At 40.3% G+C, this 25,218-nt stretch overlaps 1 protein-coding gene across 1 annotated transcript in view; it reads right to left on the bottom strand.

Moving 5' to 3' along the window:
- Positions 1 to 5,586: 5,586 nt before the first annotated feature.
- The window catches only part of ZFR (zinc finger RNA binding protein), a gene marked incomplete at its 5' end in the record, with an annotated part of 44,372 nt that continues 24,740 nt past the window's right edge, over positions 5,587 to 25,218 (bottom strand). The window contains 11 exons of the mRNA XM_084278308.1: positions 5,587 to 6,388; positions 7,003 to 7,100; positions 7,211 to 7,322; positions 10,318 to 10,413; positions 11,238 to 11,335; positions 17,148 to 17,289; positions 18,700 to 18,850; positions 19,068 to 19,273; positions 21,000 to 21,162; positions 23,221 to 23,366; positions 24,283 to 24,402. Coding sequence (XP_084134434.1) covers positions 6,209 to 6,388; positions 7,003 to 7,100; positions 7,211 to 7,322; positions 10,318 to 10,413; positions 11,238 to 11,335; positions 17,148 to 17,289; positions 18,700 to 18,850; positions 19,068 to 19,273; positions 21,000 to 21,162; positions 23,221 to 23,366; positions 24,283 to 24,402 — 1,512 coding nt within the window. The 3' untranslated portion in view covers positions 5,587 to 6,208. The remainder of the gene's footprint in view (positions 6,389 to 7,002; positions 7,101 to 7,210; positions 7,323 to 10,317; positions 10,414 to 11,237; positions 11,336 to 17,147; positions 17,290 to 18,699; positions 18,851 to 19,067; positions 19,274 to 20,999; positions 21,163 to 23,220; positions 23,367 to 24,282; positions 24,403 to 25,218) is intronic.

The following is a 25,218-nucleotide window of genomic DNA, read 5'->3' as shown; positions in this document are numbered from 1 at the left end:
CTGGGCAGCAGCCAAGTTCTGTGCCCTGGCACCCCAGAGGGCAAACCCCATCCTGGGGGCATGAAACACAGCAGAGCCAGCTGGCCAAAAGAGGGGACTGTCCCACGGTAAGCAGCGGTGGTGCAGCCTCACCTGGAGTGAGGGGTGCAGTGCTGGGCCCCACCGCTCAAGAAGGACGTGAAGGTCCTTGAATGTGTCCAGAGGAGAGAACAAAGTTGTGAGACGGCTGGAGGGAATGACTGTGGGGAGCAGCTGAGGACTCTGGGCTTGCCTAGATGGGAGAGAAGGAGGCTGAGGGGTGACCCTGTGGCTCTCTGCAGCTTCCTGAGGAGGGGACATGGAGAGGGAGGTGCTGGGCTTTCTCCCTGGGACCCATGGTAATGGCTCAGAGCTGCACAGGGGAGGTTCAGACAGGACATGAGGAAGCATTTCTTTACCCAGAGGGGGTCACACACTGGAACAGGCTTCACAGAGAGATGATCGATGCCCGAAGCCTGTCAGTGTGTGAGGCATCTGGACAACGTCCTTAGCCACACGTTTAACTTTTGGCCAGCCCCTTCCAGGTCCCTTCCAAATAAAATTGGTCTGGTCTGGTCAGAGGGTTGTGATCAAGTGCACAGAGTCTAGTTGGAGGCCTGCAACAAGTAGTCTTCCTCAGAGGTCAGTGCTGGGTCCAGCCCTGTTCAATATATTCATCAACCTGGACGAGGGGACAGGGTGCACCCTCAGCAAGTTTCCTGATACAGAACTGGGGAAGTGGCTGGAACACAAGCAGGCTGTGCTGCCATTCTGAGACCTGGGCAGGCTGGAGAGCTGGACACAGAGTAATCTTATGAAATCCAACAAGGGCAAGTGTAGAAACCTGCACCTAGGGAGGAATAACCCCAGGCACTGGTACAGGTCAGGGGTTGTCCTGCTGGGAAGCAGCTCTGCAGAAGACCTGGGAGTCCTGGTGGACAACGGGTTCTCCATGAGCCAGCAGTGTGTCCTCCTGGCCAAGAAGGACAATGCTACCTGGGGTGTATCAAGAAGAGTGAGGCTGTCAGGTCGAGGGAGGTTTTCCTCCCTCTCAGCTCTGCCCTGGTGAGGCCACACCTGGAGTGCTGTGTCCAGCTCTGGGCTCCCCAGTTCAAGAAGGACCAGGAGCTACTGGAGAAGGTACAAAAAAGGGCTACAAAGACAATCAGGGGCCTAGAACATCTTTCTTACAAAGAGAGGCTGAGGGATTTGGGACTTTTTAGCCTAGAGAAGACTAAGGGTGAATCTTATAAATATGTACGAGTACTTGAGAGGTGGGTGTCAGGAGAATGGGGTCAGTCTTTTTTCAGGGGTTCCCAGAGACAGGACAATAGGCAGTGGGCACAAACTTCAATATAGGAAGTTCCACCTAAACATGAGGATGAACTTCACTGTGAAGTTGGCAGAGCACAGGGACAGGCTGCCCGGAGAGGCTGTGGAGTCTCCTTCTCTGGAGAGATTCAAAACCTACCTGGATGCGATTCTGTGCAGCTTGCTCTAGGTGATCCTGCTCTGTCAGAGGGTTGGACTTGATCTCCAGTGGTCCCTTCCAGGGACACCTCTCACCAGTTCAGGCTGCTCAAGGCCCCCTCCAACCTGGCCTTGAACACTGCCAGGGAGGGGGCAACCACAGCTTCTCTGGGTAGCCTGTGCCAGGGCCTCACTGCCCTCTTAATAAAGAATTTTATACTAATGCCCAATCTAAATCTACCCCCTTCCAATTTAATACCATTCCCCCTCGTCCTATCACTCCATGCCCTTCTAAAAAGTCCCTCCCCAGCTTTCCTGTAGCCCCTACAGGTACTGGAAGGTCACTATAAGGTCACCCCAGAGCCTTCTCTTCTCCAGGCTGAACAACCCCAACTTTCTCAGCATGTTTTCATAAGAGAGGTGTTCCAGCACTCCAGTCATCTTTGTGGCCTCCTCTGGACCTGTCCCAACAGTTCCATGTCCTTCTTATGCTGGGGACTCCAGAACTGGACTCAGCACTCCAGGTGGGGTCTCACAAGAGCGGGGTAGAGAGGCTGAACCACCTCTCTCGACCTGCTGGCCACGCTCCTTTTGATGCAGCCCAGGATGCAACTGGCCTTCTGGGCTGTGAGTGCACATTGTCTGCTCATGTAGAGCTTCTCATCCACATCAGGCCCACGTCCTTCTCTGCAGGGCTGCTCTCTGTCACTTCATCTCCCAGCCTGTACTGATCAGGACTGCCACAACCCAGGTGCAGGACCTTGTACTTGTCCTTGTTGAACCTCATGACGTTCACATGGGCCCACTTCTCCAGCTTGTCCAGGTCCCTCTGGATGACATCCTGTCCCTTCCAGCGTGCCAACAGCACTGCTCAGCTTGGTGTCATCCGCAAACTTGCTGAGGGTGCATTCAACCTCCTTGCCATTGTCACTGATGAAGATATTACATAATACCGGAAAATGACTCTTAATGATGATATCCTTGCTGATGTGGGTATGTTAAGACCACGTTCAATGGAAAGGTGTGCACTATGAAGGGCAAAACCACCCAGCAACAGGTGCCAATGACGAACCCATGGAAAACAATGACCTTTATACTATTGTTAGGAACTTCACACCTCCCAAGTGTTACACCAGGGTAAAACACTGGAAAGCAGTTCAATAAATGACTGCAAATTTATCTCAGTCCTAGAAAGGTGTGTGCACGTTTTTATAATCCAAATGAGAAAGTGGAACAAAAGGTGAAAATACCAATTAACAGGTATGTACAGAATGAAGCTCGATTTTTATTTGGATGTAAATCAGAGTCACTGAGGTAACTCTGCACTCCTTGGATTTATTCCCCTCCGTTAAAGACTAGGTTTCTGCTTCATTTTAAAAAGGCTGAGAAATACCACGCTGAAGTACAAAAGAATTCTTAAGATTTAGAAAAGAATCTCAGAGAGAAATTTAATTTGGTAGCCTTTTTGGCTAGAAAGCTCTTTGCTTTTAGAGAGGGGGAAAACCGCCAACAGAGGGAAAACAGATGTTTTTGTTGAGTCTATCACTATGCTTTGCAAACCTAGAATGTAAGCAGAAATAAAAGATTGCAAACTGTGCCTGCTTTATTTGTGTCCCTCTATTACTAATGCTACATTATTAAAATCCATTTGAGTGACCCAAACAAGCCACAGTTGATTGATAAAGAACTGAATTTGGCATTGTGGAAATAGTTAACAGACTAGTGATCAGCAAATATTCTACCACAAGAACATTGAATGTGCCTACAAACTGCTGTAGGAATATCTGAAGTTGATCTGGACACTCAGAAGTTTGCTAGGCACAATTTTCAGTACTACTAAGTCACTTGAGAGCAGCGAAGCGGCTGTTAAGGCAGAAGCAGCAAATGAACCCATCACACTCAGTAGCGCTTAACAGCAAAACAAGAAAGATGTGGAACTCTTGGAGGGGGTTCAGAGGAGGGTCACGAAGATGATTAGAGGGCTGGAGCACCTCCCCTACAATGAGAGGCTGAAGGAGCTGGGCTTGTTCAGCCTGGAGAAGAGAAGGCTGCGGGGGGATCTCACTGCAGCCTTCCAGTACCTGAAGGGAGCAGAGGAACAGGAGGGGAAGCAGCTTTTTAAAGGGCAGACAATGGCAGGACAAGGGGGATGGAGTGAAGCTGAAGGAAGGAAGGTTAGATTAGATATTAGGGGGAAGTTTTTTACAGAGAGAGTGATGAGGGGCTGGTACAGGCTGCCTAGAGAGGTGGTGGATGCCCCATCCCTGGAGGCATTCGGGGCCAGGTTGGATGGGGCCCTGGGCAGCCTTGTGTAGACCCAGGCCTCGAGGTTGGTGTCCCTGCCTGTGGCAGGGGGGCTGGAACTCTGTGATCCTTGGGGTTCCTTCCAACCGAGACTGTCCTACGATTCTATGAGTACAGATGAGTCAGAAGGTACCTAAGCCAGCCCGATCAAACATGCAGGAAAACCAAAAACGAACTGCAAATTCACTCTTCACCACACAGCAGAAATAATGGTCACAGCTTTATTTTTAATGTGGAATCACTTTAAGTATATAATATTTCGAAAGATCCAGAAAATGGTTAAGAGTTAAAAGCCAGTAGAACAAAAATACAGGAAATCTAAAACACATCTTTGACCTTTTTAATCCTAAATTTTAGGGTCACATGTCTGAACAGACAAATTTGCTTTATGAGGAAAGAAACTTTGGTATGGATTTGAACTAGCTACATGAATAGCACCTGTAGCTGTCACAATAAATACTAATGGCTAATCAGACACCATGGCAGCAAGATGCCTTTCCTTAAGAACAGGCTAGGAACAAGCACGTGCTTGGCGCTATGTGTCAGGATTGTACAACAGAAACTAGTGTAACCTTTTTTTAAAGCATTTCTGCTTTCTGCGTTTCTGATGCTAAAATTACTAGGAAATCTTTCCTATGATGAGCAAGCTTTTATTTATTAATCACTAATAATCATTCCTTCAAAAATTGCACTCTGATTGTTGAAGAACCAGAGTTCTTTAATTTTCTTTAAGTCTTTAGAGTTCCTATATTTTTCTACAACATTGTGTTTTTATTCAACAGGCCCATGCTGCTGGCAGAAGATGCTGCCAACAGAAAATATCCCCTTACTCCACAAATTATTAAAAAGGTCAAAGATAAATTCGACCTCAAAATAGAACAAAAGTGTTTTTATTTTTAATAAATGGTACCAGCAAGAACAGATGATCTTTGTAATGTGTGATAGTCTCCTACAGCCATCGATAAAGTAGTTACCGGAATGTTAGCCTATGTTAACCTGTGTTTTATGAGTTTGCAACAAAGCATAATACACACTGGACAGAATGAGTGAAACTTCTGTTTCCAGTGTATAATGAGTTTTAGTAATTTATTAACTTTTAGCTTTTACTGGTGTATTCCACTGTAGTGCTGTGACAACAAATCACACTTGTGTACCAGAGCATACATTAACAGTATGATGTAACTTTACTTACACCACTGCTATATTTAGCTTTTTTGAAAGAGACATAAGCATACACTATGGCCACATCAAATAATTTTCTGGGTTTTTTCTTTGATAACCTTCACTTTTTCGGTAATACTTCACTTTTAAAATTTGAATTATTGAAAAAAAAAATCACAGAAAGTTTATACAGGAATAGCTATAAGGGGTAACTTGTAACTTCACAGGCACTGATATGACAAACATTTATCTTAAGGGCTGAGAGGCATTAGTATCATATCGACAAAGTTGCCTGAAAAGAATGAATAAGTTTGCCTAAATGGGAAACGCCTGCCTTTGCTTGTATGTTGAGAAAAGAAAGTCAGAAAGTTATTTTTTGGCCTTGCTATGTCACAAATCCAATCATACAAAGACCTACGCATTTAACCTAACATGATAAGTTTTAAAGCCCTTCTATTAAGAAAAAAAATCAAAATCATGCAAAACTTTGATCAATTATGCAGCTGCTTTAAAACTGTTGTAAGACCATACTGTATATATTAGCTTTTATACTGCTAATGCACAACTAACAGCAAACTTGATTAGATTTAACACAAATTTGTCTTAATTACACTGTTATATCACACTAAGTAGACAAATGCCACAAGATTGGCAAAACATTTAATTCTGAGCACTCTAATGGCAGGATAGTTATGTGTTGTTAGCCCCTCACATTTAGATAGAAACATAATCCTGCAGTCTCACTTTACAAAAGAAAAAAAGTTCTGTAAAATATTAATTGGGAGGGTAACAGTTTATACTACCTAACACAAAGTAACGTATACAACTAGTGTCAAAGGCAAACAACAAAAACCTTCTAAAGAAAAAGCCAAAATACACATAGCAACGGAAGCACAAATGCTGCTATAAATACAGTCAAGGTAAGAAGACAACGCACTCGTTAATAAAAAAGACCAAAAAAAGAAGAGAATTTACTGAAATTAGCAACACATTTAAAGAAACTGCAATGAGGGAAAACTATTTTTTCCTATGACAACAGAGTTTCCATTGCAGTCTTTCCATCCATAATTTGTCTGCTACTGTGCATCTATTAAAATTTTCAGAATCTCACAGAAGAGCTACACTGTTCTCTTCCAAATCTAGTTCCACAGTTGATTTTGGATGTTCTGAACAGACATTATTATGAATGAAGTAAATGCAAGGCAACAAATGGACTATTTATCACCTTTGATCTCAGCACTGACGACAAACATCTTTAGAAGTTATCGTAATCCTTTTTGTCTTTCTTCCCTTCTGCTTCAAACCCATCGACTCCATCACTGTCCCTTCTCCTCTTGCGGTTGTTATGGATGTTGAAGCGCTGATTCATCTGTGGTAACGGATCCATCCCCAAAACCTTGTGTATTTGACGGAATGCAAGGAGTCTCAGTGCAAACTAGGACAAGGGTAGAAATGTTTTTAAGAAAGTATCGTCAGTTTTCAGTACTCTGCCAAGCAACTAATGAAGAACGTTAGCAGTGGGTGATACTATCCTTAGCTCTCGTTATGTCCTCTTCCCTCAACTAAGTCAACACAGTAGAACGTGTCCCATTTGCTGGGTCTGTACAAAGTACATCACCTCAGGTGAAAATGATGTACGTGTGTTTTAGCAGCCAGACTTGCACTGCAGCAGTGAAGGCTTGTCACAAGTCACACTAGTTATCTGTAGCAAAAGGATGAAATGAAGAGGTAGGGGCAGTAACCTCTTAATCCACAAGTGTGAACTGTCAAGTGGACCCAATAAATACTAAAAATTGAATTAATAAAGTATTATATGCCAGTGTAACCTGAAATCTAATAACATACTGCTGCAGAGCGAGCATCTTTAAGGCTGTAAATAGATGGGTGTGCCTCACACTTCTCAGAAAAACACTTTCAGTGCAAAAATGAATACTATTATACATCCTCTAGCATGACATTTCTATTGCCTAGCTGAAATACCAAACTATATTCTAACAAAGGAAAATTCACATCCACCGTAAAGAAACTCCTTCACACATGTTTCCTTACCTGTGCACTTGAAGTAATATCTTCTCGTTGCTGATCGGTCATTACAGCAAGTGTATCAAATGGATCTTTCTCACAAGGATCCAGAAGGCCAGGGCCACCTACAATGGTTACGCTAATTAGCAGCACATCTATACCTTATTTTAACCAAGATTACAGATTTTACATTAGTTAAGCATAAGTATACAAACAGTGATGAAATTCAACTTGCCTTTAAGGATGATTCCTGAAGATATACACTCAAAAACTCTTCTCAGGGCATCCCCAGGACTCTGTGGTCCAGTAGCGCTGCTAATTGCTTTTTCCACAAGCAACTCCATAGCCTAGGCCAACATTAAGAAAATCCAGTTAATTCAGAGTATGGATAAAGCCAGAAAAAAGCTGCTACTGCTGTTCAATACAGAACGTTGTGAATTCAGAATTTTGAAGATAATTACACATCGCAGAACATGTGCAGCTATAATGGAAAAAAAATTAAGATTATTTTATAAAGATGAATAAAAAGAAAGCTGGTGCAACACTGAGTGCTGATACTGATATGCTGCTTCTCATCACAAGTTGTTCAAAAGCTTTGTAGAAATCTATACAGTAGCAGTCTACATATGCAGATGAACAACTTGTACAGCCATTTTTTGAGAGTATGAGACATGGTGTGTTACCTGAACCTGTCCCACCAGCAGCACACAGTGTATCTAATGGAATTAACAGGATGATACAGAGAAGTTGCGTTTTTTCTACAAGAGTACAGAAACTTAGAGCATCTCAAATTTCATGATCTTTACACGTTAAACGTTAGTAGTTCTTCAGTTTAGAAAAACTGAAGTTCTCAGCAAGTTTTCTTATGGCTAGCACTAACTCAGACAACAAGTGTAAAAAAATATGATAAACAGGTTTTCTAAAACCAAGACATTATTTCAAATTAATGAAAAATCAATCAGTTTGGCTGGTGAGCTGTATTTCAGATTGTTTATTCTGTGAATATTTCCACTGTTTACTTTTATTAAACACTGTTTAAAAAAAACCCTAACCAACCCTCAAAAAGATATCTGCAAAAGTAAAGAATAGCTTCCCTCAGTTTGGTTTCACCATTAAATGGATGTTTCAATACCACCTCTTTTGCAAGATGAATTCTCAAACAAGTGCCTTGTGGTTTTTGGTCTTTTTTGAGTGGGGAGAGGGTGTTGTTTGTTGGTCCTCTTCCTCTCCACTGAATTTACAGTTCTTCAGATGTCTTTTGCTTTCAAGGAGGACTGCCCTTTCTGATGCGTGCAAGTAACTACAGTGTTGGTTACAATCCATCACTAAGGGTGCCCAAACCTTTCTATTTTAGCTCCATTTAACGGCAAATTTCAACTCCTGAGCATCATGTTTTCACACTACCACTGTGGCATTCAACATTTTGCAACACTAATCTAGTTGTTTTCAAGTATGTGGTAAAACAGCATGAAAGAAAAAAACCAGACCATGTTTTTGCATTATTCAAGTCTAAGTCTTTTGGATCCTTACACAATACACTGGAGCCTACAACTTAATCCTAGGAATATGGGAATTATGATGTCCTGGTGTTTAGATGCACAAAAGGCTGGACTTTTAATTGAAAACAGAAGAAACTAGAAAAAATTCTAGTTTAAGTAATAGTTCCTTCTAACCTGTCGGAACTCGACAAAATTATTCCAATTTAGTTTTTATTCTTAGGTATATAAAGAGGGTGCCACTAATGTCCATTTTAGACTTCCAGATATCTTCTTTTTTTACCACCATATAGGTTCTCTTTGGAAAGTTCTGGCGTGTCTTTGGTTTGCAATGTGATTCTAGTGTACAAGTTAGAGGAAGTTCTGTATCCAGAAAAATGTACTTCAATCTATGAAATTCTACCTGTGACTGGAAGACATGCTGTGTATTTAAAACCACCATTTTCATTCTGTGCTTGTTATTGGTAAGACTTTGCCATTGGGCCAGAAGAACCACAGACCACACAGATGCCAATGATCATCCAGGCCACCGACAATGCGTCAGGTACCAGGAGCAAACCAGGAATCACCTTTGGAGAGAACTGAGGCACAGCTGGGCCTGACACACAGCTTCACACCTCCCTCTCCTTTCTGTGTGTGCCAAATCATGTGAGAAATAAGAAACAACCTTCCCTGTTCTTCATCTATATGTCTGGTGTGTGTTGCCGTAGTTCTAAGGATGCTTTTCTAAAAGTAAGCCAGGGTTTATCCTTTGGCCACTCAGTGTCATAATGATATCAAAAGGGCACTTACAAACCTGTTAGCTGCTTTTCAGCTGTACTTACACAGTGTACTTTTGGTGAAAGACAGCACAGAACTGGATTTTTTTTAAAAAATTAAATATTAAAAAAACCCAGAAACAACTGCTCCACGTTTTTTCCAGAAGCAATGAATATGGTAAGTAATTTAATAAAATTTGTCTGCAAGCTTAATACAGTTGTAAAACATTTCTCACTGACATAGGGCCAACTGTTCCAACTGTCTTGACTACATTAGCACTCTTCCTGCCAACACTGAAAAGGAAGCAGCACAGTGCAACAGGATTTTGTCTGTGAAACAAAACAGCCAGAGATGAGTCTAATTCCACACTGTACATGTTTCAGACATTTTGTTTCAGGCAAACTCTGTCTGGTCGACAGATGGAACATCTGTTAGTATTTGGAGAACAAGTTTCACTCCTGTAGAGCATCATTTAAGGTAAGTCAATGCAAAAGGAATGCTCCAAGAACATTTGGCTGCAACATTTAAAAGAAGTAACCTGGTACAACCTAGAGACCTAAGTGATGCTCCTTAAAATGCCAATGGTGACACGTCCACAGGCTGTACTGAAGCACTGCTGTGGTACTTCATCTTGCAGAGGGGACATACTAATGATCACAGGAATTACTATCTCTCAAGTAGCTCTTCTGTTATCATAGAACTACCTGGGTACAGCTGACAGCATTTTAAATAACTTCCAGCAAACTCCCAAGAAATTCAGAGTAGGTGGTTTGAAAAAATCACTCTTTCAGAGTGAAGGAAAAAAAATGCTAGAATCTAGAATAAGAATGCTACCCACAAAGAATACAAAATAACAAGAATATTCATTTTGGAAAAAAAAATCTGGCTCCAAATGACAAAAACCTCCAAACCATAAATTTTTAGAGTGAATCTGGGTTACTTGTGAAAAAACACCCCAGAAACCTGAACAAAACCCTACATCACTCTTTGAAGGGGTTCACATCTAAAAACTGTAGTAACACTTCCCTATGTGTTACTTGCAGTAGGATGTGTACTAAAAAGACTCATTCAAAAGCACATTACTCACCCAGCTTGGAAAATCAGACCAAGTTGGAACGCGCTGACAAAGGTCACGAAGAATACGTATGATAATCACACAGGACTGCAGACCATTAGCTCTAGCCTTGAGAGCAATACAAAATCAAATTAATTAATCCCAGCACCTACAGCAATTAGGAATTGTTGAAGACTAAAACACCACTGTTCAATGGAAGCTCAGATACAAGATGGAAACAAATCATTCTATAACTTTATTCCATGAGCTGCCATTTACAGCAGTATTTTATACAGGGTTAGTAATTTAAGGTGGTAGAAGTCAAAGTGCACAGGTTATACAAGAATAACATTTCTTGATCCCCTGTACACTTTGACCTGTGTTCACTTGTAACAATAAATACAGTATCTTTCTATATTAGAAATAAAAAGGATAAAGTAAAGATCTAAGAAATAGGTATAGAGACTGAAAGGTCAAGGGAATCTGTTTGGTTTCTTTATTGTGCCTTTGCCAGAATGCAAAGTCACTAAACCAAACAGTTGCTTCTCACCTTTCATTCCCTACACTTAATGCACTTAAAGAAATAGGAAAAAAAAAAGTCTTAAATCTAAACACAAAGCTTTAAACACATATTCCATTATTTAAAGCAAAGTTACTCTGCAGCCTTATGGAATATTTAACAAATATACAACAGATGATCACCCCAAGCGAGTCAAGCTTTCAACATCGCCTTCTCAATGACCAGAAAAAAAAATGATGTCAAATGAGCAACAACTGCATAAAGCAGTTCCTCTATAACTCAACCTTCTACATTTAAATTTAGGGACCAGAAAAATATTAAGTATTATTAGCATGAACAACGCTGAGTGTTTCCACACAGTTAAAACATTTATATTGCAACTGAACTAATCTCTCATAAGGCTACAAGAAGAAAGTAAAATGATGTTCCGAACCTGGAACCACTTAGCGTGGCGTAGAGCAGCCAGAGCGTCAAGGCATTTTTGCCTGTCCAAGACGTCCGGTGGGTCTTTCACCATACCCGAGGTTACATCTAAAATGGATTGAATTGGCAAAATGCAGTGAGGAATGGGTGTTTGACCAGGTAAGCAAGACACTTCCTGAAAGTAGCTTCAATGTCACACATGCCATTTAAAAAGTTTAAACCCTTGAGCAACAAATGTAGATGTCCAATAAAAGTTGTTCAGTTCGGATTAGGGCATCGACCCAGTATGAAGACCAAGAGCATACTGCACTTTAGCTCTGAGGTTGTTTTCAAATGCATTGTGGATTATGCAATGCGTAGTACTTCTTTATTTAAGCTAACACTGGAAAAACACATATCCCCTAAAATTAAATACTGAAGGAAGGATGGTTGGACACAGTGCACCAGCACAGAGAACACAAGACAGAAGGAACACAAAAATCCACTTTAACCAAGTAGAAACATTCAAACTCAGTTTCTTGTAAAATTTAACGGTCACTTGTTATTTGGGACCTAAGAAAAAATAAGTATAACAGATCTTAAAACCACTAAACGTTTAGTAATGATGTTATCTGTCTCTCATGTTAAACTTGGAATTATTTTCCTTTAAAAACCTGACCAAAGGAATGTGAAATGTTCTTCAATATTACAGAGTTCCATTATTTTCTAGTACCCTCTTCTCTTACTCATGTAAACAAAATTCCTCAGCCTATATCTGTGCTCCAGTATCATTTAGGATTCAAGGAGTGGTCTGAAAAGGCACTGGTGTACGTCAGATTCCACAGGAAAAATAAAAGCAAGGAATACTTTAAAAAACAAAGCAGAATGTCTGAAAGATAAATCTAGTATCATAGAATATTCTGAGTTGGAAGAGACCATCAAGGATCATCAAGTCCAACTACTATACAGTAGGAGTTTACTCCTACACATTTAAATGTTCAGAAAAAGATATAATTTCCAAACTGTTAGGTTTGTTACCAAGAAGGAAGAGACCACAGGCCCTTTTTGGAAGCAGTTTAAGCAATGAAACTGGAACCACTGAACAATATGAAATGGTACCCTTTGGTTACTTGAAAATCATACAGATACAATGCTGTGAATCAGCTTTAAAAGTTCTTTGTTTCACTCATGAAAATGGCTCCTGCGACTAATAACAAATTATACTGGTTGCATAACGGGTGATACAGCAGGTAGGAAGAAACAAAAAGCCCTCACTCAATGGCACTTACTTCACAGGAGCTGGCTGTTTGGATCAATTTAGTTTACACCAGCAAGATACAAATTTATAATATGTAATATATTGAGACTCATGAAACATGCCTGCAAAGACAAGCTTTTAAGGATGCTGCAGAAAGACAGCTCTGAAATCACCCATTTAACAGAAACGTAAAATAAACAGTAGGATACTTTGCTATACAGGCAGCTAAAATGCCATGAATGAACATGGTAGTGCAACTTCACAATATAATAATTAAATTTAATCTGAAGTACTACATTCAGATTTTTTTACGGGATAGTCCCATTGCTCTGCACAAGGTTAAAAGGAATTTAAAAATAAGAATGAAGCTGAGAAGAACAGCTTAGTGTTCTTCTGTTTAGGGGTAAAACCACAACGCTACCTCATCTGCCCTTTTTTTAAACTCATCCAGGGAAGGTGACTCAGCCCCCTCCCTGGGCAGCCTATTCCAGGTCCTGACAGCTCTTTCAGTGAAAAATCTTTTCCTAACATCTGATCTGACCCTGCCCTGGGGCAGTTCTGTGCCATTTCCCCTTTTCCTGTCTCCTGTCACCTGCCTGAAGAGACCATCGCCCACCTCTCTACAACCTCCCTTCAGGTACTTGTAGGTGGTGATAAGGTCTCCCCTCAGCCTCCTCGTCTCCAGGCTAAACAGCCCCAGCTCCCTCAGCTGCTCCTCATATGATTTGCCCTCCAGCCCCTTCACCAGCCTGGTTGCCCTTCTCTGGACTCACTCCAGGACCTCAATGTCCTTCTTATGGTGAGGAGCCCAGAACTGGACACAGTACTCAAGGTACAGCCTCATCAATGCCGAGTACAGGGGCACAATCACCTCCCTAGACCTACTGGCCACACTGTTTTTGATACAAGCCAAGATGTCATTGGCCTTTTTGGCTGCGTTGGCACACTGCTGGCTCATGTTCAGCCTGCAGTCAACCAACACCTCCAGGTCCTTCTCTGCCTGACAGCTCTCCAGCCAACCTCCCCCAAGCCTGTAGTGCTGCATGGGGTTGTTATGTCCCATGTGCAGCACTCTACACTTGGCCTTGTTAAACCTCATCCCACTGATCTCAGCTCATTGGTCCAGCTTGTTTAGGTCTCTTGAAGAGCCTCCCTACCCTCAGGCAGATCAACACTTCCTCCTTTGTCATCTGCAAACTTACTGAGGGAACAGTAAATTATGGACTGTATGTTAAAGCAGAAAGATGAAAAACTTCACTAACAAGGTATTTACAGAGTAAATGAAGACATTTACAGCTGTATTTCCTTTAAAACAAAACCCCCCAAGACCCCGAACCAAATCTATACAAGGGAGGTGCCAGGTAACTGGCATCACAACTGTTGACATGACTACAGCCTGGATATGAGACAAGGAGTACATTTAGAGAAAAAGCACAGCAGGGAAACAAGTGCCCAAGTAAGCCTGAGAAATTGAAAATAAAAACATGGGGGTTTTGGGCCTAGTCACCTCACCAGTTAGTTATTTATACTCTTGTAAAACTGACACGCAAATAGGTGTCACTGTGCAAAATTTCAACACAATTCATTACATAATTTGAAACACCAATTAATTCTAGCTCTGAAAACCTTCAATTTAGAAAGTAAGTTTACTGAAAAGAATCAGAGTGTAAGTGCACAGAAGAGGATCTTAGTGCTAGAAATGTTGATCTAAAATGTGCTACTAATAGATACTATATGAACACCCTTGAAAAAGACTCTGAAAGTCCGAAGTTGCCAAGGCACCTATTGCACTGAGAGTATATTGAAAAACGGTATTAAGGGAACTCTTGTAATATTTAATCTGTGGATTTTTGCACCTGTTTCACATTTTAGGATTAACCCCTTAAAGACTATTTAACTAAATTCAGATGCCTAACCTGCCATCCTCTTAAGCTATGACAAAAAAAAAGGAATTAATTTACAAAACACGAACACGAATTCTTACCCTATGTAACTGAATTTATTACTGGACTAAACATAAGGGGTTAATCTTCAGTTAGACATGCTGTGTCCACACTACCTCTTCATTAAAAGTTAACAGGTATACAAATTTCAGTAAGTTTTATTATGGGAAATACGTTTTACCCAGTCAACTATTTCAAGACTAGTGTGAACACTGCTTAATTCTAGGAGAGAGACAAAGACGAAAAGGAAAAAAGAACAACACAAAGTAACAGCAGATGCTAGGACTATGCATCCAAACCCCCTCCTTTGTAAAGCATGGCAGGTGTGACACTGAGCTTTAGAAAACCTTGGTCAAAAATCCTTCCGATGTCTTGGCAGCAACCCCTGACAGGAATCAAGTCTCTCTGCTAGAAGGCTTTGCACCGGGGCTGTTAGCTAAGGATAAAACAGACACACGCGCACACAGATCTGCGTTCACAGGTAGGTACAGTTTGCTTGCTGGAGGAGAGGTTCCGCAGCAGGGGTTAGAGCACTTCGGGTGTATCGGATTGGGCCAACTGTCAAACGCACAACACTGTAAGGAACAGTAGCCATGCGCTTAACAATTTTCATTCACTGTATTCTTTTTTTGGTTTTGTTTCAGCCTTTAATCATGTAATGGGATTATTACACATCAAACATGATTCTACTCCACGTGCAAGACTCAGTCTCGTCATTACTCAAACTGGTTCTTCCGGTAAAGCCTTCCTTATCACCTGAACTAGCTCCCCAAGCCGGCTAAAAAAAAATGGAAACTTTAAAACCATCATAAGACACAGAGCATGAGAAGCTGCAGTAAGAAAGAACACAAACACATACTGTTACTCTGCAGCAAATAAGCAGCAGTCTTCAGAATAAGGCCTTCTTTGCTGCAAGAATTTGCAATTCTGTCTTCTATTTGCTCTAGTTTCAAAAGTGAACTTTTCTGCACATCCATTTTACACTGCTCAGTGTCTTGAGGAGAAATCTAACTTGATTTTGCTTGCCTAAAGGCAGTACTGCGTTCAGCAGTGAATAAACTCACAATGATCATTTTAACTCAAGTGTGGGTCAGACAAAAATATAGGTTTGTTTCCTTCAGGTGGCATAAATTAAGGGATTGATGGCAGTAACTTTATTTTTAGTCCACATCATAGAATTTTAGGCCAGAAATTAGTTAATTGCAATTGAGTTTTGTGGCAGGAATCAATACTGCATTTTTTGCACAGTATGTTACAGAATAAACATGGTGTTTAAGGTTAACTTCATTTAATGGTTAATCTAATTTAATAATCAAATCTGTTAAGCTACAGTATTCTTTATGAACTTAAAGAATATGTGAAGTCTGATTCAGCACAGACCAAACAAGAGTAATGTTGCACTTAGATTAAAAAAAAAAAGAAGAATTGATTGGGTGTGACAGTACTTGTACAAAGCCCTTATAGCTAGGAATAATATGCAGAGCTTAAAAATCATGTACAAAGCACTCTTAAAGACTCTTCATAAGTCATCCAAACTTGGGAATGCATCCTGAATTTTTATTTTCTGATTACATAGGATGACTTTGTTAACACAGCTTGCTTGCAATGCACTAGTCACAGCTACAGAACATTTACTAATGTAGTAGTAAAACCTCAAGTATTTTAGAGGACATGTAATGATGAGATGAAATAGAAAACCTCTGTGGCTTATATAGATACGTATATACACAAGCACATGTATACATACACACATACAGTTTTTCTCAACCTGTGTATGAGAAGTGTTAGGCAAGCCTCAGATCTCCTATTTGTAGGTTCACTGTCAAACACCAAAACCCTGTATGCCATGATCTCTTTCAACTACGAAAATACAGGATTAAAAGGAAACAAAAGTTTATTTTATCTGACCCGTAAACAAAATAACCAATGTACTGCAGACATTAATCATGCTTGTTGGCTTAAAAGCTTTTGGAGCTCTGAAAGTGTTACAGAACAGACCCTAAAGCAACACTGCTGGCACCAGAGAAACTGTGGACTTCAGAAATACAAATTGATTTACAAGCTCCACCTTCTGCTTCAGCTCAATGACAAAGCCATTTCTTAATGTACTAGTCTGGGTTTGCCAGTTGGATAGAAGACTGATCGCAATACCAGGAGCCTAAATATACTCAAAACGCACTCCAGACCAAAAAGCAACCTCAGAGAGCTGGAAAAAATCGCATTGTCTTTTAATGTTACTGTTTTAAAGTTACTGTTACCATCAAAAGTATTATAAAAGTGCATTTTAAGTGGCACGGCTATTTGGAATGTGTAAGTGATGGTAATACTGATCCAGTTGAAACCCAAAAACCTATGATTTGATTTTCTAATACCATACAATCTTTCTCTTAGGGCAAGACTGCTCTAGAAACCCAGTTTATAGCCACTTGCTATAAAACAGTTAGTTTTCGACATAATTTTAAAAGACAGGGGGAAAAAACAGTCAACTGTGTACCTTTTCCAGAAAGCTGAGGTTGGACATCAAGTTAGAAATTTCAAAAATTCAATGAACGCATCATATAAGCATTTATTTTAACCAACTGTTCTCTACCAAGACTGGTTGTTGAAACACAAGGTTTTGATCAAATACATGTGCCAGCATGTTGCCTTCCAGGACCTTAATGCCATCTTAAGCAGAATAGATAAACATAAAAAAAAAAACCATCTGAGAAAGGAGTAACATCTTTAACAACTTCCCAACCTCCATCCCTCATGTTCTCCTCCCGAATGACTGGAGATGTCAGTGTGATAGTAACTTGCATTTTGGGTTCCACACATGAATTTAATATTATTGCTGCTTCTGGGACCGCACACTTGATATCGTATTTCTCGGGACTTATAACCTAAATATCGAGAAACAGAAATTTCCATTAGCATGTGTCAAACAACAGCATGGGGGAGAAAATGGATTTCAACAGAGTCCTTTTAACAGGAAAAGAGAAACACGGTACAATATAAAGCAGATACCTCTGTCTTCAAAGAAACCACAGTATATACAGTTAAGATTTATCTATGGAGTTGCATAGTGTTTCCAAACCATTAATGAAAACAGACGGCAGTCACCAAGCATGTGACAGCAAAGTAACTACCCAGAAAAGAAATTCATATACCAGTAAGTAACAATAACCTCGATACTGTCTGAGATAAAGAAAAGCCTTAATGCCACTTAAAATATGAGTTGGATGTTCTTCCCCTTGGAATACAGAAGCCTTTAAAAAGCACAAAGATGCAGTGGATGTTCAAGCTCATAGTTACAGGATGGACACTGCTAGGTACATTCTATACTTGGCAGTCACAACATGTTAAGAAAAGGCAAGATAAACACCAGGGAAAAAACGTTAAGAGTAACTAACAAGATGGTTAATCTGGATTGTTTCTGAGTAATTCTAAACACCCCCAAAAGGAAGTTGTAAGGCACCTCTGTCACCTTCTTCCACAAACTAGAAGGACAAGCAAGTTCTCGACAAAGCCAGACCAAGTTGTGCAGTTTTTAAATCTTCTTCTGTTCATTCACTTCAAACAAGAGCAAACTCAAGATTATTTTCTAATTAATCTGATACTGCTAAAGCTTCTACCTTGCCACTGATTCTGTCAAACTTTACCAGATAGCAATGAAATACTAATGCGGTGACAAGCATTCTATAATGACAGCAGACAGCCTCTGTTCATCTGAGAGCAGACACTTCATCCTGTGCCTTCGTTTCTTGTGGAAATTCAGCAAATGGTTTATATTAATTCTGCTGAATAGCCTAGGACTGCATGTACTTGTTTGTTTCTTTTTCCTTTTTTAAAAGGACCAAATTAAAAAATCCTATACCACACAAGGTTTAGTTTATCTAACTGTGGAACTACAAAGCACTGACACATACAAACTGGGAACAAGATGTAAGTATACACAGACTGGCATTAAGAGAGAATTTTGACCTTCAAGCAGCAAGCTTCCTTTAACACTGCACAAATGATCTCTGTCACTGCTGGTAACTACATAATAGTCTTTCTTTTGTTCATTTTTATTTGCCAATTAAATGAAATCTATTAAATAATGACTGATACTACATCATTAACACCTAGACACTCGTATGGATACAATATGCAGAAACTAAAACATGCAGCACAGTCCCTGAATTCAGATAGAAATGCTCAGAAAGTGGAAAGAAACTGAACCTGACCTGTGAGATGTGGCTCTGACTTCGGGACAGATTTTTACAGTATTTTTAGAAAAATTCAAATCAAGAAATATAAATTCTACTTACTGCAAGTTGTTTGGGAAGACTTTCAGCAATACGGCTGAGCAATGTCTTTGAAGGCTTCTCAGCACACAACAAAACAAGATTGACATTTCGGTCTCCACGGAGCAGCAAACCTTTAGCCAAAACGCCTACTCGTAAAACTCCTTTCAGAGCTCTGTGAATTACAAGTCACATTTAAAATAATATCAAAACCTTAAAACCAATCCTGAAGATAGAAAAGTGAAATAAAATAGTACACGGGATACTTTTGAGGCTATAGGGACATATACCATATTAAAACCCAAAGAGAAGAGAATGTCTGGAAGCACTGCTAAGTGTAAGGAAAAGCTCAGCAACAAATGATGAAATACTTAAAACATCATAAAAAATACCTGTCTTTACTGCCATCTTTTTTGTCATCCCCCTCTTTGTTCTTGCTTTTTTCATGATCAGTCATGTTGTCAGAAACAAGTTTCAAAGCACGCTCAGTGATAGAAACAATTTTTTGTACTGCTTGGAGTTCTTCCTCTGTTGGGTATATAGCAGCATGTTTGGTCATCACATAGCGGTCATCAGAGGAGTCAGGGCGACGTAGAGGCTAAACAGGTGAAAAAGTGTATTTCTGAAATCTGGGTACAGTGACCAAAGCCCAAACATGTAGTTAAACAACAGAATATTCAAACCTTAAATCACAAAAGTGTAGCAAAATGTAAACTGAAGTGACCGTAACAACTTAAACTGGTCACAATCAATCATGCCTGAAAAAACATTAAATATATAAAAATTCAATAATGAAATTCAAGGGTCAAAGCTATCTGCCAAACATAAATATCTGATCTCTTTCTATCAACTGGGAAATACCTGCATATTGCTGCAAAATAAAGTATCCATGACTGCTTTCACAGAGTCACAGAATGGTCTGGGTTGGAAGGGACCCCAAGGATCACAGAGTTCCAACCCCCCTGCCACAGGCAGGGACACCAACCTCCAGGCCTGAATCTACACAAGGTTGCCCAGGGCCCCATCCAACCTGGCCTTGAACACCTCCAGGGATAGGGCATCCGCCACCTCTCTGGGCAGCCTGTCCCAGCCCCTCACCACTCTCTCTGTAAAAAACTTCCCCCTAATATCTAATCTAAACCTTCCCTCCTTCAGAATGGCAGAATTCAATTAGGAAGGGATCTCAGGATGTCCTCTAGTCCAACCACCTGTGCAAACAATGGTCAGCGCTAAGGCCATTATCTGATGGCACTCAGGGTTCTACCCAGTTGGTACTTGAAAACCACAGAATATAAAGGCTTCACAACATCTGTGTGAAAATAATTTATTTCCTGTATTCAATCAGAACATCTTCTGTCTCAGCTAAAGCTGCTTGTATCTCACCCTCTCACGACTGTAAAGAGCAGGGCTCCATTGTCTTTATCATACACAGGTATTAGGCGGCTATTATGTCCCAGTAAAGCCCAGATCCCTCAGTCTCTCCTCACTGGCCAGACACCTGCCCATCCTGGTAGCCCATTCATCTACTGATTATGCTGCTGTTAATATAACCCAGGATACTGTTGACCTTTGTAGCTACCAGGGCACATTGTTGACTCATGTTCAGCTTGCTCTCTGCCAAGACACCCAGATCCCTTTCAGCAGGGCTGCCAGCCAGCCTGTGTCAGTGCAAAGGGTTATTCCTTCCCAAGCAGAGCATTACGCATTTGTCCTTGCAGAATTCCACAAGGTTCCTGTTGGTCCATTCCTTCAGTCTGCCCAAGTCCCTCAGATGCCAGCCCTGCTCTCAAAGGTACCATCTGTTCTCCACATGCCAAACTAATTCACTCATGCCAGCTGCAAATACTTTATGACGGTGCACTCCCTCCACCACCTTTCAGATCATTGATGAGGCACTAATGAGACAAACCTCAGGATAAACCAATGTGGTACTGCACTCTACTGACCTCCAGGTAGAGTATGACCCATCACTACCCATTATCCTCTGGGACTCATGATCCAACCACTTTTTAACCTATGTATTTTTCCACAATTAGATAAATAGCATATAATGCAATTAAATAAAATAAAAAGCAGTGCACAAATCCAGTGTGATTTGTATGCAAGAAGCATTATTTATCTTTCAAGCATCCTGTCATTTCAGTGGACTTATTTTGGAAGACAGGTCCACCTACACAACCTCATTAGCATTTCATTTCTTTTTCACTTTTCCAAATCCTTTATTAAGAAACACTTGCAAGAACTGAAGTAGCTCTGAGTAATTTATAGTTCTTAACTGTGCCACCTGGTAAGCACAATTGTTTTTCCCCTCAAGTTAAACTCACAGCTGGTCCTTGGGGCTGAGGAGGCATTCCTGGTCTAACTCCCAGCAGGCCCAGAGGTCCTGGAGGACCATGAGGATATCCTCCATCAGGTATTCTGCGGCGGTCATCCCAGTGATGCTGTTCTTCCTCCATTCTCCTCCAGTACATGTCCTCTTCATATCGCCTGAAGTGCATCAATTGAAGTATATTCTTTATATTGAACTTAACACTTGCAAACATGACCCATCTGGGTCACCACACTGATGCCTTGTAAAGCCGGAACAGAAACTCTACAGCCTTGGTGACTATGAAGCAGGGGTCCTTTCCTGCAGCACGGGGCACACAGGGGATCGATTGCTCTTCCAAATGTGTGTCCCAATTAAAGCCAAATTCCTCATATTTATACAGATTAACTATACATATTCATTATAACTCCTAAGAAAAGGCAGGCTTATGCAAATTATTTCTAAGTCATCATTTATATTAATTCCTCCCAGACAGAGCATGCTCGGTGACACTCAGGGGGTCTTCTGGTGGTCTTCAGGGATGAAGGCTGGATGTCTTCCTCTCTCTCAGCGCATGCTCTTTACGTTTCTTCTCCATAGTTACCTGAGCTCAAAAACACATTCCTGCACAAACTAATTAGGAACCCCTTTTTGCTGAAAACAAGATATACTCTATCTCTTAATTGTTCATTAGTCTCATTATTTATGATTCCCCTATCTTCACTTTCTTAGCTTCAAGGCACTGTTATGGCTGAGTTTTGTAGCTGCTTTCACGAAACAGCTCACGTGGTTACAGCCATATTCTGCTAAAATCCAAAACTAATCTATTCTTAAAACCATGAGAATTCTTATATTAAAGTTATATTAATTGTCTCTTAAGCTACATCTACATCAATCTATTCAGCATGATTACATTTCATTGAATCACATCTAAATTAATTGTTCTATGTCCTCACTAACTCATTTCTAGTAGTCACAAGCAAATACCAGTGAACCTCTGGAGTGGTGCAACCTCCCCCACTGAGCTGCTTGGTATTTGCTGCAATTTTCCCCCCTTGCCTTTTCCCAGCCACTTGCCAGGGCAACAGAGCAGAGTGTTAAGACACCCCCTTAACATGTCTGTCTCTAGTTTTGCTTGGGAACTGTAACTGCCTGGTACATTTGTACTTGGACCATGACGCTCTTGATCCCCTATTGTTTGGGAACAAAAGTAATAATCGATCACCTCTGGACAGCCTGATACACCTGTACCTGGGTCATGGCCCAAAAGGGGGTAATGCCAGAAAAATTCTGTGTAATGTTTGGGAAGTACCCAAATGTTTTGCTATCTAAGCTGGGCTGAAGTGGAAAAGTACCTGACAAAAGTAATTTATCTCATATCTTATAAAAGTGATTCTACATGAGACCCTTTGAGTTTTCCTGGACTGCAGTGAGCTGTGACCAGCATGGCCCCTGAGCTGGGACCCCTCTTAGGCATAAAGTCCTCAGGGACTGATGACAGATGGCCAGGGCAAAGTCAGCCTTCTTGAGTCTCAATTATCGCACACCAAGGAATGCGAATGCACAGGATTTGCTCTAAGCTTGAAAAGGGAAATTGTAACTGTAGACTAAATTCTTTCATCCACATCCCTATCGGTATGTTTAAATATACACATCTTCCTTTACAAGTGTGGGTGACATATATCACTGTGCCCAAATATTCCTGTCTATGTGTTCCTGTACATTTTATGCTTTTATATATATAAACTTTGACTTATGATACTTTATAGTAAGTTAAGGTGAATCTTGTAATGTTTGACTCTGTAATTAAATTGCTGTTCTAATCATCATATGTATTTTACTGCATTACCTGTACATCTTTAAATTAGTCAAACATTGAGTGCCCCTAAAATTCAACCTTTAATTTAACTCATTCTAGTAATAAATTTTGAATTGACTACATTGTAATTGTGTCAAGCTCCTTCACCTGCAGCAACTCCTGAGAGTAACTAAAAATGAACGGTTAAGAAAGTGGGTCTGAACCTATCCCAAAATAATTCTACCTAATCTGCATTTCTCAGATGGATTGAATCCTAACAAAAATCCCAGAGGGATAATAGCAACTGGATTTAAAAAATGAAAAGTAGATCGTTCCCAAAACAAATATTCCAAGTAAGTAACTACAAGTTACAAGCAGTTAGTTTTACAAGATCTGGCTGCAGCTTTGTCTCATTCACTGACAAAACAGAATGCACTACCTCATTTCCATCCTCCAGCGCTCTTCCTCTTCTCGCCTTCTCCAGTATTCTTCTTTCTGCATCTGCTTCCTCATCTTCTCTTCTTGAATTTTTCTTGCTCGAATACTGGGCTTTACTTCTACTTGTAAGTCTGGGTTTACTTTTTTCTAGATCAGAAAAAAAGAAGAAATACTGTTTAACTCATCTCAAGATGAGTCCTTCTGACATGTCTAACACACACTACTATCCATAATACAATTAAGGGGAATAAAATGCAGTTTTTGAAGAAAAATCTGTGTCCAGTGTTTTAAAGGAAAGAAACATTAGCACATTACAAATAGCATTAATCCCCTCTTCACTTATATGAGAATAAAGCAATTTAAGGTTAAATTGTTACATGAAATAGTAACTCACTGTTCATTCTGCAGCAGGATGACTACTCTATAGCCTGAAAAAAACCTGTTATTAACCACAGTGTGCTTCCTAATGCACTGTTCCTGAACAGTCCCTCATACAGGGGGCATAATCATTAATTACTGAATAAAATATTCTACCAATGTTTCCTCTTCTTTCATTCCTTTCATTGTTGGGCAGGTCCACTGCATCTCCTGTGATCACAGTATTTTCTTCCAATATAGATTCTTATAATAATCAATATTCACACCGTATCAGTAGAGGTATCTCTCCATTCATGACAAATTTATTTCTCAAATGTCTCCAAAAAGGGTTTATATGGTTTATCTTGCTAAAAGCATGGAGCACCACTATTTTACACTATTTCAAATTTAATGTAAACAACATAATGAACACACTGTTGCTTGCACAGGTTGTACCATATTTCCACTTTGCAAAGGTTGCCTGAAAGCAATATTCAACATGCTTAAAAAAAACAAGTCAAAATACAGTTTTGCACTCTGCATTACTTCTTTAAGGATTATACAAATACATTTCTCAACCTTTTTTCATATGCTGTTTATTCAGTGTACCTACTTTAGCCTTTAAATGTGATGTGCATATGAATGGGTAATCAGTCAGTGGAGATCTGGTGGAGTTTCAGATAGAAGCTTTAGCATTTCCACTAACCTTATACTGAAGTCTGTGCCGCCGTCCTTTCAAATGCATCTCCTTGGCATTGGGATCGTTAAAACTGCATTCACAAAGTTTACAGTGAAAGCGAATCACCTTTCCTTCATCATTTCTTACCTGGAAAATAAAGTTGTAACACAATTATTTGGCTTTATTTAAAAAAAAACCCAAAACCGCCAACACCAAAGCTGATGTAAAATCGGTCTAATTCAGTGACACTGGATAACGTCTACCTGTCTCAAAACATGCTAAGAAGTTGAAATAATAACTGAGAGACAACAAAGTAGAACTTTCAATTCTGACCCAACACACAATTGCGCTTGGTATGGAACAAATCCAAAGATTACACAGCTTTAAACTCAAGGCTGAACATAATGAGTTATTATAAACCTATAAATCAGACTTCATCCACATGTCTCCTGACACCCACATTAAGAATGCCCCACTGAGCATAAAAGAAATACACACAATAAAAAAATGGGAACACATGCATAAGCCTTTGCAGGTTCAATGCCCTGACATTATCTTCAAGGAGGACCCAGGGATTTACAGGTCATTCAGCCTCACTTCAACCCTCAGGCAGGTGACAGAGCAGCTAACCCTGGAAACCATTTCCTGGCACATAAAGAGCAACCAAATTATCAGGACTAGTCAGCATAGTTTCACCAAGGGGAAGTCATGCTTGATCAACCTGATAACCTTCTGTGATTAAACAACTGGCCTGGTAGATAGGAAGAGCAGATATTGACCACTTGGATTTCAGTAATGCCTTTGACACAGTCTCACCATAATAGCCCCATTCACAAGCTCAATCCATGCCAAATGCATGGGCTGGATAAGCATACAGAGAGGTGGACTGAAAACTGACTGAATAGCCAGGTCTAAAGGGTGGTGATCAGCAGAATGAAGCCTAGTGGGAGGCTAGTAACTAGC

The sequence above is a fragment of the Gallinula chloropus genome (assembly GCF_964237585.1).
Source record: "Gallinula chloropus genome assembly, chromosome: Z".
In the NCBI taxonomy this organism is placed as follows: domain Eukaryota; kingdom Metazoa; phylum Chordata; class Aves; order Gruiformes; family Rallidae; genus Gallinula; species Gallinula chloropus.
This window is presented reverse-complemented; position numbering and strand designations above follow the sequence as displayed.